General features: G+C 50.1%; 1 protein-coding gene across 6 annotated transcripts in view; it reads right to left on the bottom strand.

Annotated features, from left to right (window-relative positions):
• Positions 1-5,205: 5,205 nt before the first annotated feature.
• Positions 5,206-13,748, bottom strand: part of GAS7 (growth arrest specific 7) — a 207,048-nt gene continuing 198,505 nt past the window's right edge. For all 6 annotated transcript variants that reach the window (XM_028534591.2, XM_036032995.1, XM_028534592.2 and 3 more), the window contains 3 exons: positions 13,391-13,470; positions 11,845-11,943; positions 5,206-11,177 (listed from right to left, as the gene is read on the bottom strand). In XM_028534591.2, coding sequence (XP_028390392.1) covers positions 11,064-11,177; positions 11,845-11,943; positions 13,391-13,470 — 293 coding nt within the window. In that variant the 3' untranslated portion in view covers positions 5,206-11,063. The remainder of the gene's footprint in view (positions 11,178-11,844; positions 11,944-13,390; positions 13,471-13,748) is intronic.

Genomic DNA, 13,748 nt, shown 5'->3' with positions numbered 1-13,748 from the left:
TGCTGGCAGATTAGGGGGATTTGCAGCAGATTCACCCCAGTACTTGGAAGGAGCGCGGGGAGGGGAGGGGGGCGGCAGGAGCTTGGTGGAGGCTAGGCAAGTTCCCAGAACCCTCCTGAGATTAAAATAAGGAGCTGACAGCAAGTCGTCAATCCATTTTGGCCTTCTGGGAGGACAGGACAGGAGGTCAGAGCCTTTGGAGCCCAAGTCTTGGGCCAAGGCCTTTCACACTGTCCCTAGTTCATCCTCTTCCACCCCAACTCTAGCTCTCTGAGAGCAATGGTGTTCACCCCTGTTCCCCGCCTGACTCTGAGGGTCCCATCTTTCATTGAGCCCTACAATGCAGCGGTAGGAGCCAGGCTCTGGAGACCACCTGGTTTCAAATCCCAACTTTGCAATGTACTAGCTGTGTGACCCCAGGCATGTTTTCTTTTTTAAGTATATTTTATTGATTACGCTATTACAGTTCTCCCAGTCTTTTCTCTCCTTTATCCTCCCTCTACCCCACTCCCCCCACTCTCCAGCATCCCTGCCCACACTTAGTTCATGTCTGTGGGTCGTACATATAAGTTCTTTGGCTTCTCTAGTTCCTGTACTATTCTTAACCTCCCCCTGTCTATTTTGTACCTACCAGTTATGCTTCTTATTCCCTTAACTTCCCCTTCCATTCTCCCCCTCCCCACTCATAACCCTCCATGAGATCTCCATTTCTGTGATTCTGTTCCTGTTCTGGTTGTTTGCCTAGTTGGTTGGTTTGTTTGTTTGTTTGTTTTTTAGGTTCAGTTATTGATAGCTGTGAGTTTGTTGTCATTTCACTGTTCACAGTTTTTGATCTTCTATTCCTTAGATAAGTCCCTTTAACATTTCATATAATAAGGGCTTGGTGATGATGTACTCCTTTAACTTGACCTTATCTAGGAAGCACTTTATCTGCCCTTCCATTCTAAACAAAAACTTTGCTGGATAGAGTCATCTTGGATGTAGGTCCTTGCCTCTCATGACTTCAAATACTTCTTTCCAGCCCCTTCTTGCCAGGTACCTTTTCTAAAGCCTTTCTGCTTAGAACGTTCTTTTCCCAACCCCTCACCTCCTTTGTGGCTTTCCTTAAAAGTCACTTTCTCACAAAGGTCTGTATTGTCCACTCTATTTCCACCTGCACACCCTACCACACCCATCAGCATACCCCAGACTGTTTACCCTGCTTTTCCTTTGCTCCCTCCCCCATACACCTTCTGGCTTCCTATTTATTTGTTCCAGGTGCTGTCTAGAGCCTCACCAGAGTGAGAGCTCCGTGGAAGCAAGGGTCCGTCCGCTTGTTCCTGGCGGCATCTTCATTGTCAGAATGGTGCCTGGCAGGGCTGGGCTGTCAGTGGCTATTTTTTGAGTGAATGGGCATAATCATAGTGTCTACTTCATTGTTTTTGTGAGGCTGGAATGAGTTAATGTGTGAACATACTTAGAGTAGAGCCTGGCACATACTAAGTACTAACCATATGTTAGTTTTTGTTATTACTCATCTACAACAGGGTCAAAAACTAAACTGCCTACTAGGAGTCAGCAAGTGGAGGGAGGGAGTGAAAGAGCTGGATCAGGGATACAATAGGGAGTGGTGAGGCCTGTGTCACATGTGGGAGGGGCTGCCAGTGTTCAACTCCATGTCAACATGGTCACATGGAATTATGGCCCAGTGTTACTATATTTTTTGATTATCCAAAAGAAATTAATAAATCAGATTTTTAGATGCAATTTCCAAGCTTTTAAATTGAGAGTTCAGAAATTTTTAAAACTTGGTGTGGGCCAAATAGAACATATCTGTGGTTTGGTTTCAGCTTGCAGGTTGTCAGTTTGCAGCCCAGCCTGATGCCTGAAGCTAGCAGACTTAACATGCTTGTTGAGTGAGTGAATGGATAGATGGGAGACGGGAACTCTGCAATGGAAGCCTTCAAATCTCTGCAGTCAGCTCAGTTATGAGTGCAGGACATAAGGAAGAACCCTAGGGGGTATGCTATGTACCTGAATTCTCGTCACCGAAGAAAAGGTCGGCAGTGCCCCAGCTTGGCTGAGCACACTGCTGGAGGGGAATGTACCTGGAGCCCCCAAATTGCCAAACTGGATGGGAGAGATGTCTCCTCTTTGCCCCGGGGTCATAACTATGAAGAATAAATGCCACAATCTCTAGGCAGGTGAGTCAGGGTTTGTACCCTATCAAAACAGGTCCCTACTGCTAGGAGAAAGCCACCTGCCAGGCCTACCCTGCTGTTGCTTAGGGAAGACAAAAGCTCAGGAGCCAACTCTGCTCACCCACCCCTCCAGCTCGCTCCACTCACTGTGGTTCCAGAGTGTTTCTCAGGAAGCCTTAACGTTAGGCGTGTGTAGGTGCACTCACTATTTGGTCCTGTCAGTTTGCGAGAGCATGTTAGTTGTTAAGAGCCTTTCTCTTCTTCTAGATTTCATTCTCTTGTAGCAAGGCATTTATTCTCAAGAGCAGTTAGAAATAGAACAGTCACTGAACTCAGAAACAAACACAACCCAGGCCATGAAAGTGAGGCTGGAGGTTCACCCCCTACCTCTGAACCAGGTGCAAGAGGCCTTTAGAAGTGCCTTCTGGAGCTCCTACCCTTTGCAACAGCTTGGATAGAGCTGGAAAGCATTATGCTAAGTGAAATAAGCCAGGCAGTGAAAGACAAATACCATATGATCTCACCATTAACAGGAACCTAAAGAACAAAACAAAGAAACAAGCAAAATATAACCAAAGACACTGAAATAGGGGACAGGATGACAGTGACCAGAGGGGAGAGAAGAGGGAATTTCAGGGGAGAATGGGAAGGGTTTACAAGAACAAATTTAAAGGACACATGGACAAAAACTAGTGGGAGAAGGGTAATGGGAGGGAGGTGGGGAGGGGTGGGTGGGTGGGCTGGAATGTGAGTAAAAGGGAGAAAACTGTACTTGAACAATGATTAAAATTTTAAAAAGTTAAAAAATAAAAATAAAAAATTGTTTACATATATAAAAATAAAAAGAAGTGCCTTCTGGGTTCTCTGCCCATCCACACCAGGTCTGCAGATAAGGCCAGGCTGGTGTTACAGGGGTGAAAACAAAGTTCCAAAATGCCTATCGCTGGCCTGTGTCACACAGTTGTAAAATGCCAAGCCAGAATGAAAGTGCAGGCCTGCCAGGCTCCCCATTCAGGGCCCTTCACTACATTACAGCTGCCCGAGCTGAGGGTGGGAGCAGCTCCATGTCTGCAGGTGAAGAGCTGGGGTTGCTCTGACAATAAGACGTGGGCAAGAAAACAGGGCCCTGGGTTAAGATGGTAGGCAGCTATAGCCCCCCAACCTCTTCTGCCCTCTCCAGGGGCAAGGAGGAAGGAGCTGGGTCCAGGTCAGAAGCAGCCTGGCATTGTCCCTATTCTTCAGGTTGCTGCACCCAGGAGGAGCCCAAGTGCAGGAGGGGACCCACAGGCAGCTGTGTTGATGCAGCTGAGAGAAGGGTCGTGACCTGGAGGTTTGTTTGAAAACCTGCATAAACATCTTCTATCAGAGGGAGAGTTTATGCTCCTTAGTCAAACAAGTTGTTGGAGATGATGTATTGTGAATGGATTTGTTAAGTCTGAGCTAGGGCCATAAACTTTCCTCAAACTCCCAAGTCCACGGGGAAGAAGGCCTTGTCTCCAGGCAATCTCAGTCTGTCTCCCCTCCTGGCCATGACTGAACAAAGCAGGCTCTTCCCATAGGCTGGCCTGTCACACCCCAAACAGGAGCTCTGTCTTAGCTGTTAGCCAGGGCCCAGCCCTCCGGCCCCCACCTTCAGCCCCCTACCATCCTGGCTCTGAGCTCCAAGACAAGCTGAACTTTGCTCCTGGGCCTGGTCCCAGGGCCTGTATAGTCTGCGCTGAAAGAGAACAGGGGAGAGGAGGGCCAGAAGGCAGACAGTGGGAAAGGATGTCCCTCCCATGGCCACTCCTTTGCACTGAATGGCAACCTGGTCTTTTGGTTGCTTGGACTGAAGTCCTTAGAGTCACCCTCAGCACTTCTCATTCTGTCCCACCCCACTGCAACCTGTCAGAAATCGTGTTAGCTCTACCTGCACAGTACACCCAGAACCTGGTCATTCTCTCCACCTGCGCCATGAGTGCCCCCTGTGGGCTCACCGCCTCTCCCTGAGCTCCAGCTTCAGAGGGTGCTTCTGCTCCCATCCCTCACAGTAGTGCAGTGAGCCCTGTGGCACCGAAGTCAGACCATGCACCTCGGACCCCCAGAGTAAAAGTCACAGGCTCTCCACCGCTGGCAAAGCCCGGCAGAAGCTGCACCTCCCCACCACCACTCTGCTTCAGCTAGTGGCCCCAAATAGTCCTCTACTGCCCACCCCCCGATGTACACCCAACCTCTAACTAGGTCACCTCTTCTGTAGGAACATTCTTCTCCCAGCTAGCTACCTGCCAGGCTGTCTCCCCAGTCTTCAGTCTACTTGTCTTTGCATCTTCCCAGTGAGGCTACCCAACTCCCCTATTTAATATGGCAACTTACCCTCCCTCACCCTTAGAAAACTACCAGTTCCCTCTGCCCCGTTTTTATTTCTCTATAACACTTAATACCTTCTTCAGCCACACTATACACTTGCATGATAACCTCATGTTTTTCTGTCTTTCCTTGCTAGAAAGGAAGCTCATAAGGGTAGAGTTTTACCTGTTTCATTCACTGTTCCCATTACCTCTGACAGTGTCTGGAACATAGTAGATGCTTGATAATTATGGCATGAAGGAAGGGATGCATCAACAGATGGATGGATGAGACAAGAAATAACAGCTGGGAGCCCCACCTGTCCATAGGGACAAGTCGCCAGGGGAGGGGACTGGGATGGGGTCAGGAGTGTGGGTCTGGCAGCATGGCACCCATCTGGGGGGGAGGGTCAATGCTCAGGTGACTTTTGTCCCCCTGCTAAGTTATCAGGAGTAAAATTATCCCAGTCCTGGGAGCCTGGAGAAATGCAGAGGCCATTTGTCCAAAGGAGAGTGTGGCTGCCTTCCAGAGAGGAGGGTCACCCAGGGGGACCCAGTGTCTCTGGATAGTTTATTTCACATGGGTGATCCTAAGCATCTCAAGTGTACACACAGAGCCAAAAGGAAAAAAATGGGAGAGATTTAACTTCCTGAAAATGCTTTATAACAATGTGGAACAATTATATATAGCAAACGCCTTCAAAATTTAAATGCTTTAAACATTTAATTCAGCATTAATACACACAAATGCTATTACAGGAGTTGAGGAGAGCTGGTGACAGCCCCCAGAGGGATCAGAGTTTCAACAGTGTCACTTATAAATTATATTACATCCATTTTATTTACTGGTCTAGGCGTCAGAGGGAGGAGGATATACAGTGTGGAGTAAACACATTCATACCGGGAGGAGGAATGCTGGCAGGAGACACAGCTTTGTAACATTAAAAATGTATAAAGTATTTAGCAAAAGTTACAGAAAACAGACCAAACAAGCAAGTTTATTCTGTTAGAAAATTCCACTTTCGTAGGGTTTGCTGATGTGCTCATGTCCGTGAAGAACTACTGTGCCCCACCCCCCGCCCTCAATCCCCATCCTAAGGGAGGGCAGAGATGCAGACTGAAGGCCCATCACCAAGGGTGGCCGGGGTCCCTTTGAATATCTGTCCCTGGGTCCACAAGGCTGCCCTGAGGCCATGGCTCCCAAGAGCCAGTCTGCTGTGTACAACGCTGGAAGGGGAGTGTCTCAGTTGACAGATGAGTCCACCAAGGTCCGGGAGGGGAGGTGACAACTCAGGTTACAGGACTAAGGAGAGAGCAGAGCGGACCCAGTCCAGTGCTCTTGCCCCTGGGACCTCTGTCCCAGTGTCACACTGTCCATTAGAGCACCCACGTGCCAGACCGTTGCATTCCTCCATTGCAGTCCCATTAGGAACTTCCCTGGAAACACAAAGGGTCCACGTCCCCTCAACCACGCACAGAGAGACCAAAGGCAGTCACAACCCCTGTCCTTCAGAGGCACCTCCCAACAAAGGCTCCCCAAAGAGCCTGGCCCCAGCATCTAGAGGGTTAGAGAAAATGGAAGCTTGCTTTTTTGTCATATGTCTATTTTCACCCAAACCTGCTGCAACAGGAGTTGAGTCCCTCCTCTTCGAGAGGGGCCTGACTGGGATAATATTCCTGGGGAAGAGTAATGATGAGAGTCCATGGCAAAATTTTCCCAGAATGCCCAGCAGCACAGATCTGTGGCTCCCCACCATGGAAGCCTGTGGGCCTGCGCTCCCGCCTCAGCCTGGACCCAGGTGTTTTCAGTTTGCTTGGAGAGGTTCCTGGTGGCTGTCCAGGGCTCACTTGTCACTGAGCAGGGCATGACCAAGATATGGCTCAGAGTTGTTGTCACCTTGGAGGTCCTAAGGAGGAATTACCTCATTCTTGACAGCTCTCAAGACTCTTAATTTTAGCTGCATTTGTGTCTAACAAGAGAAATGCCAGCATGTCCCTCTCATGAGGAGTTTAGGTAACGCCATGCACCACTGTGCTTAAGAGACCCAGATGAGGAATCACCACATGTACAGGGTAAAACACTGGAAATGAGAAGGGGGAAAGATAGAATGCAGTGACTGCAGGAGGCCTGAGAGAACTTCTAGAATATCCTCAGTCTGCAGATGAAGCAAAGAAATCCAGGAGAGGGTCTCGATGAGCCCCCAGCCAGCCCCCTGCCTTCTCATCCATTTGCCTTCCACATCCTCTTACACTCAATAGTCAAGGACTGTGTGTGCCGACATGAGGGGCCCCGGGAGAGGGTGAATCTGCTATCCTAGAGGTAAGCTCCAGGACACAGAAGAAGTGGGAGGCAATGGAGACCCAGCCTGGCCCTCCCCCACAATCCCTGGCAGCTTTCTGCACTGTCAGATCCTGACATGAACCAAAAACCAAGTGTGAGCTGCAAGAACTACCTGTGGGCACAGTTGGCATTTGGAGGAGTCCTGGGAGGTGTAGGAAGCAGTGGTGTGGAGCAACCATGCAGACAAGCTGTAGACCCCTGAAGAGGAACATCTGGGCAAACAATGCATTGTAGAAGTGAGGAAGCCATGGGGTACGCCATGCAATGGAACACCACTAGGTGACGTGAGGGGAGCAAGGATAGGCACACAGCATGGGTGGCTCACAATACTAAGCCGAGACTGAGAGAAAGGAACCAGCCTCAAAGACTACATTGTCTGGCTCCTTTTACACAACATCCTAGAAAAGGCAAAACTATAAGGTCAGAAAACCAATCAGTGGTTGCCAAGGGCTGGGGGTGGGAGGAGTGGATTGACTACAGGGGTCAGGGGGAATCTTGGAGTGATGGAAATATGTTAATTTTGGTGGTGTTTACAGGGCTATACACATTTGTCAAAATTCACAGAACTGTATACTTCAAAAGGGTGAATTTTACTGTATGTCAATAAACCCCAATACTATATGCCAAATACCTTAATAAACTTAGAAAAAGAAAAGGCAGCATGTCTTAGAGGGGTGGGAAGGATCACGGGAAGAAGATGGTGTGCTGGCCAAGTAAGCGTGCTGCTGGTCCGTACCCCACTGAACATTTGTGAAGCGCCTCCCATACCTACATAACTGCCAGCAGGTCTGCAGAACCCTGTGCAAACTCTCCATGTCAAGGCCACTCACAGCTGGAAGTAAAATCACTTAAACAAGCTGAAGTCTTTGACATCCTTTGAATTTATGGCTTGTATTTTCAAGAAGGGACTTTGGCTCAGCTAAGACTTTTATGCACCATCCACTAATCCAGTAGTTGATTGATTTCCACAAAGGGAATAGAAACAAACACCTGGTTCGTGAACTCGAAGTTTCTGTCTGCTCCAGGCATCCGTCAGCCCCGAGGGGCAGCAGAGTCTGCCTGCTGCAGAACCTCAGGACAGCTATCCTTCTGTGATACTGCTCAAACACACTGGAAATAAAATGGAGAGGAACAAGTGGCTTTTCCTGGAGGTTGTCATGGCAACCAGCTCACTCAGAACACCATTTGTCTTGGAGATGCTTATTTTTTTAAGCTAGGTTTTCCCAGACAAAACTAAGTAGAACAGGCAGAAGGGGCCCACTTGTTCTCAGAAATGGAACAATAGATGTGCTCAAGAATAACCTAGACTCGTCACCCGTTCTGAATAATCCCAGCCAAATCCTCTTATAACCTAAATGCCAAAACATAAACAAAAACAGAACCACCTGAATAGAATGGCTGCTACCCTGAGGTGCACTTTCAGGTACTGTAGACTTCGCCCTGATCTTGACTTCACCCAGCAGCGGGCAGGGGAAGAGCCCTGTTAACAATATAGGGGCTTGGACTATGGGCTCTAGTTCTGCTCTTAATTCACTCTTGCTAATTTCTCTGCACTCACTGGTCATGCTTGGGCTTCCCCCTCTTGGTAAAGTGAGGAGTGTTATTTAAAACAAAAGAAACCTCAGAAATTCAAGTTGGACATGGGCTGTGAAAGTCTAGCGACCAGGTGACTGGACCCTTGTTGCTGCCTACCTTCCACCCAGTGCGTAAATGCCACATGGCGGTAGTGTGTGCTGGAACTGCAGGCTGCCAGGGGGTTAAATGTGGAAGGTTAAATGTTCTCATTCTCCAGAAATGTTCAAGTATCCTCCTGTCTACATGGTGAATAGAGGAGACAGAGGACAGTGTCTGTCTTGTATGCAGCTATACTTCTAAAATCCCACACAGTGCCCGGCTTATCCCAAGTATCTGCTCAATAAATGGATGAATGCATGAATGCAAATCTATCAGCACAACAGACAGTGTCTCTGAAAGCCCACCTGTACCTGTATGTGAATGCCAAGGTTACTGACCTGCGAGAACCCTGGAGAAAAGAGAAGTCTACACAAAACATCAGATCATGGGCTTCCCTCATGACAAACCCGTATCTTGTCCTCAGATCTTAGCACATTGCCTGGCTTTAGCTAAGTGCTCGATGAATAAAGGAGGGAAGAGAAACAGAAAGGGAGCATGTGAGGAAGCTAACGAGACTGAGGTAAGATGGTGGGGGAGAAATGAGTGACTTCAGAAACTAGACTTGCCCACCTTGGACCAGCTTGGGCCACCCCGGAAGAGGCAAGAGCACCTCTGTTGCAGTGAGGAACAGAAGACTCTGGAACCCTCAGATAGAAATGAGAAGACAAAATTCATGAGCATATCTACTCAAAATATCTGTTCATAACAAGCCTATTGGCTTTGAATATTTGAAAATCACCCATAAATTAGTTTACTAAGCCATAAAGCAATTATTACTAGCACCTGTTTTTAATAAAGAAACCAAAAAATAACACCCTGAAACTGGTGGCTGGTGTCATGGCGGGCTCAATCCCAGATCCAAAAGCAGTGTTTCTCCGTGCCATGGACAGATTCATGTTGGTGAAGGCCTTCAAGCTGACCTTTTTGACTGCGATGCTTCAGTAGGAAACATGACAAAGTTTGGTCTGCTGTAGTAAATTCGGCATCTTTCTACTGTAACCTATGAGAGAGCAATTCTGACTCAGTGTAAGAGGTACCAAAAGATCCAAGATTAATATGTCACTAGTCACTGGCAAGACTGAAAGCCAGTGAATTGTGCTCTTAGAATTCTGTGCTCCTGGGAAACATGGGTCTCATGAATCCGATAATCCTGTCATCAGTGGGAAGATTAAGTTAGAAAGATGGGCTGGGTCTCAGGGCGTGGGTTCCAGGCTAGGATCTGCACCTTGCCAGCTGCATGATCTCCTTCAGGTCCCTTTTCTTCTTCTGGACCTTTTGAACTGATTCTCAAGACTTCATGTGACTTAACATGTTTGCTGTGGTCAGGAAAAGGAGAAAGGGATGTGCAAGGACCCAATGGCAGCCCTGAAAGATTCCTAGGTCACACTTAGACCAGGTTTTTCCAGACACTGGGAGATGAAGAAAAGGGGAAGGCTATACCAGCACCAAGCAGGTGCTTGGTGCAGGGCTCTGGAATGTGCACAAGGTGCTGAGAGGCCAAGGTGGCAGGATACTGGCACAGCAGGTGACAACTTACTGTGGCTACGTGAGTCTTCAATGCCTGTACAGTGACCACCAATGAGAGAAAGCCATATAAGGGACAGTGATCCCGATGCCAGCATGCACAAGCAGGTGGAGCCATCTGGGGATGACAAAGACTTGCCCCAATCTGTCTCCTATGTAGGACTGACCCAGCCCCTTTAAGAGACTGGAAAGGGGGAGGTGCAAGGAGGCAGCATCTGAAGGTTGGGTGGATTGGGATTTTTAGAGAGGAGATTTTACTGAGGATGCTGATCTACTAGGAAACACTATTTGACACTCTGACTGAGGGCTAATTTGCTGAATGAGGTAGTTCCATCCTGACCTCTCCACGCAGGGTTGGTCTGGGAAGACAGGAGCCAGGTCTTCTTCCCAAGACTCTTGATCATGAAAGGTGACAAAGAAGAGCCAGGTCGTGGGCTCCCAGAATACAAGGGGGAAAATAACAGGGGAGGGCTGCAAAGGATGCTGAGGGATGGCTGTTCAGCTAAATGGTGCCTTTGATGCACAACTGTTACCCTGACACTTGGCTTGGAGACAGAGACATCCTTCCCCTGACCCTCCAAAGCCTCAGAGACAAGAGAACCAGCTGGAGGAAGGACTTTGGGGCTTCCAGAGGCTGAGTATATGACACAGTTGGCTCTGCATAAGGAGATGACCCCTACAGTACTCAGCAGGGACCATAAAGTTCCAGCCTCAGTTTGTTCTTGAAGCGGGAAGCACAGCACAGGAGGTGGGGATCTTCAGCCTCAGAGACAAGAGCAGAGCTGTGGATCCATCTTCTTGGCCTGGAAACACTAGGGACCTCCCAGTGGGGCCATCTGGGCTGTGCTTCTGGAAGTATGAGCTGCAGCCTGCACCCCTCCCTCTCCTCAGTGGACCAGGAGAGCGGGTGGGAGGGCAGTTCCAGTTGGCAGCAGGCCCTGTGGTGGGAACCACCACCTCCTCTTCATGGGACCCCCAGCCCTGCTCCTTGGCAGGCCCCCCGGGGCCTCATGAGCCCATCTATATCTCCATGTCCACGGGGCGGATGTTGCCCGTCTTGTGCTCTCTGACCCACAGCTCCCTGTCTTTGGCTGGGTCCACTTTTCGAAGCAGTTGGTCCACAGGCTCGACTGTCTGCAAGGGAGGGAGAAGAGAGGGTGCAGTCAGAAGTGGCAGCAGAGCTGGGGACGCTGGCTCTGAGCCACACTGCTTGCACCTTCAAGCCTATCAGAGCAGCCTCTCTAGAGGGTTGTGGGGCCCCAGGGCAGGGCCATGGGACGGATGGACATACTGGACTGTGAAAGTGGGGAGCTGGGGCCTTTCATTCCCACCCTGTTTCTCACTCAGCGCCCTTTACCCTCTTGACCCCAGGGCTGGGCGAGAGGGCAGGGTGGCCCCAATGGCTCCGGGTCTGTGACCACTTCCACCTCTGTTCCCATGTTTACCACCACAGAACAGGACAAATGAAATTTTAGCTTTAGATATTCTGAACATTTCTAATTTTTTTTTCCTTTTGGTAAGAAATTCATTGGGGCAGGCAATAGCATCTTCTGCCATTTTAGCTATCACGAGTGTCTTTCTCCTCAGGGTAATGGCTCTATTTCCTGCGCTGAGATGTGTTCGCATGGGAGCAAAGGCCAATCTACAAGGCCATCCCAAGCCTGTCCATTGCCCATTTCCAGGACAGAGTCATCCACAGTGACCACGTAACCTGGCACAGAGCAGTGGTGGTGGCCCTCCCTGACCCCGGGTCACCCAGGGTCCTGCTTGCCCTCCACCAGGGCAGGGGGCGGGAACTCACACTTTGGTTGAACATGTCTGTCTCGTGCCGCAGCTGTGTGTACTGGCACAGGTGTTGCCGGATCATCTCCACCCTCTCCACCTCCAGCCGCTCCAGCTCCTGTGCAGGAGAGACCAGAGACCTCTGAGCATGTCCCCTCCATGTGGGGACTGTCCCACCATGCAGGTCCCAGACCACCATCTCCCACAACACAAGCCACCACCTACTCAGCCCTGACCCCATGTGACCCTCTGGGGTTTGACGAAGGACTCGTCCTATCTCTGGCAGTGAAAGTAAAGAGGATGAAAACACAGCAGCCGCCTTTTCCTGGCCCCTGCCCAGTCAGGCATGGTGGGTGCTAAGGGCTTTACATGCATCACTTTATCGTGCTCATAATAATTTTAAGAGAGAGGTCAGATCTTTTCCACATTTTCCAAACAAGGGAATGAACATCTGGACAGTTAACACCACCTGCCCAAAGTGATGTGGAATGATGGGAGGAGCGAGATTTGAACCAGGGTCTGTTTTCATGATGGTGACTGCACCGGTGCAGCCCCAGCCCTGGTTCCTGGTGGCATGACAAAAGGGACCTGTGCTGGGGGTGGCGGGGTGGGGGCGTGTCTGTGCCTCCCTGGGCCTCTGCTGAGCAGCCTCTGCCCTCAGGCCACCCCTACCTACTGCTGAGGGACAGACCAGAGACCAGGCCCGGGGAGGCAGGGGGCTGGGAGTTGGGTGGCCACTGTCAACAGGATGACTGGAAAGGGTTTGCCTGTTGGTTTCTAGGTGGTTCCATATCTTTAGAATTTAGGGGATCAGGCTGTTATTTCTGTGCACAACTACTAGGTCAGCGCCCAGGTGATTAACTGGGGAGGGGGGTAAAGCAGGGGGCTTAATTAGGAGATTAACCAGGAGGAAAACCAGGTCACTGTCCTGTGCTGGGTGGTTGGGGGTGGCTTCAAGCAATGGGACAATAAACAGCTGGCATGATGCTTCTTTCTCACCTGGCCCAATGGCCCAAATGCCCACCACACTTCACTGCAACAAGGGCTGACTGAGGAGATGCCGCCCGTTTGCAGGAGAAACTCAGCAAGGCAAAAAAGGGGGTTTGATGCCTATTCCTCATGCCCCCAATCATGGGCCTCCCCCCATTCCTCCCACACAGTGTCCCAACCTCACCACTTATGTGCTGCACAAGGATCTTCTCTGCAGAACCTGCCACTCTTCTGGGGGGGGGGGGGGGGGGGGGTCATGCTTCCTACAGCTTGCCTATATGTCCTAAAGGGGCCACTGTCAACTCAGTTAGGGACATCTTCAATTAAACCTGACCCTTCAGGGGATAGCCAAGGAAGGTACAGCAAGATCCAACCCTCACCCATGTTTACACAGTTAGGAAGTGCCAGAGCAAGGTTCAGAGTCAGTGGAGACTGGCCCAGAGTTGAGGTCTTGACCCCAACATGAACAGGTGTAACGACCATCTCCTCAGTCGCTGCCACTCCACCCCCTACATGCCCGCCAGCCTCCACTTCGGGTGTCCTGAGAACCAGGCACTGTGCTGACATGTACTCACCAGCGTGGTGGTCACCATCTCTTCAAACCACTTGGACTGGGCCTGGTTGTAGAGGTCCACACAGCGCATGAGGTCATCCCCTGGAAAAGGCCGGTGCCACCGTCACACTGAGTCCTGGCCATGCCATGGCTGCCCTCTCCCCTGGGGCAGCACACAGCCATGCCAGTTCCTCTCCTTAGGGCCATGGAAGCCAACGGAAAGTGGGGGTGGGGTGGGAATGGAAGCAGAACAAAGAGAGGCACTGCCCAGCACCATAAGGGATCAGCTTCAGAGTATCCAACTGAACTTGACCCCAGAGACCAAGAATTCAGGATGGAGGTTTCTTAGTGTAGGTGGTGAGGGATGGGAAGGGGGTTAC

Source organism: Phyllostomus discolor, chromosome 8 (assembly GCF_004126475.2).
Source record: "Phyllostomus discolor isolate MPI-MPIP mPhyDis1 chromosome 8, mPhyDis1.pri.v3, whole genome shotgun sequence".
Classification (NCBI taxonomy): domain Eukaryota; kingdom Metazoa; phylum Chordata; class Mammalia; order Chiroptera; family Phyllostomidae; genus Phyllostomus; species Phyllostomus discolor.
This window is presented reverse-complemented; position numbering and strand designations above follow the sequence as displayed.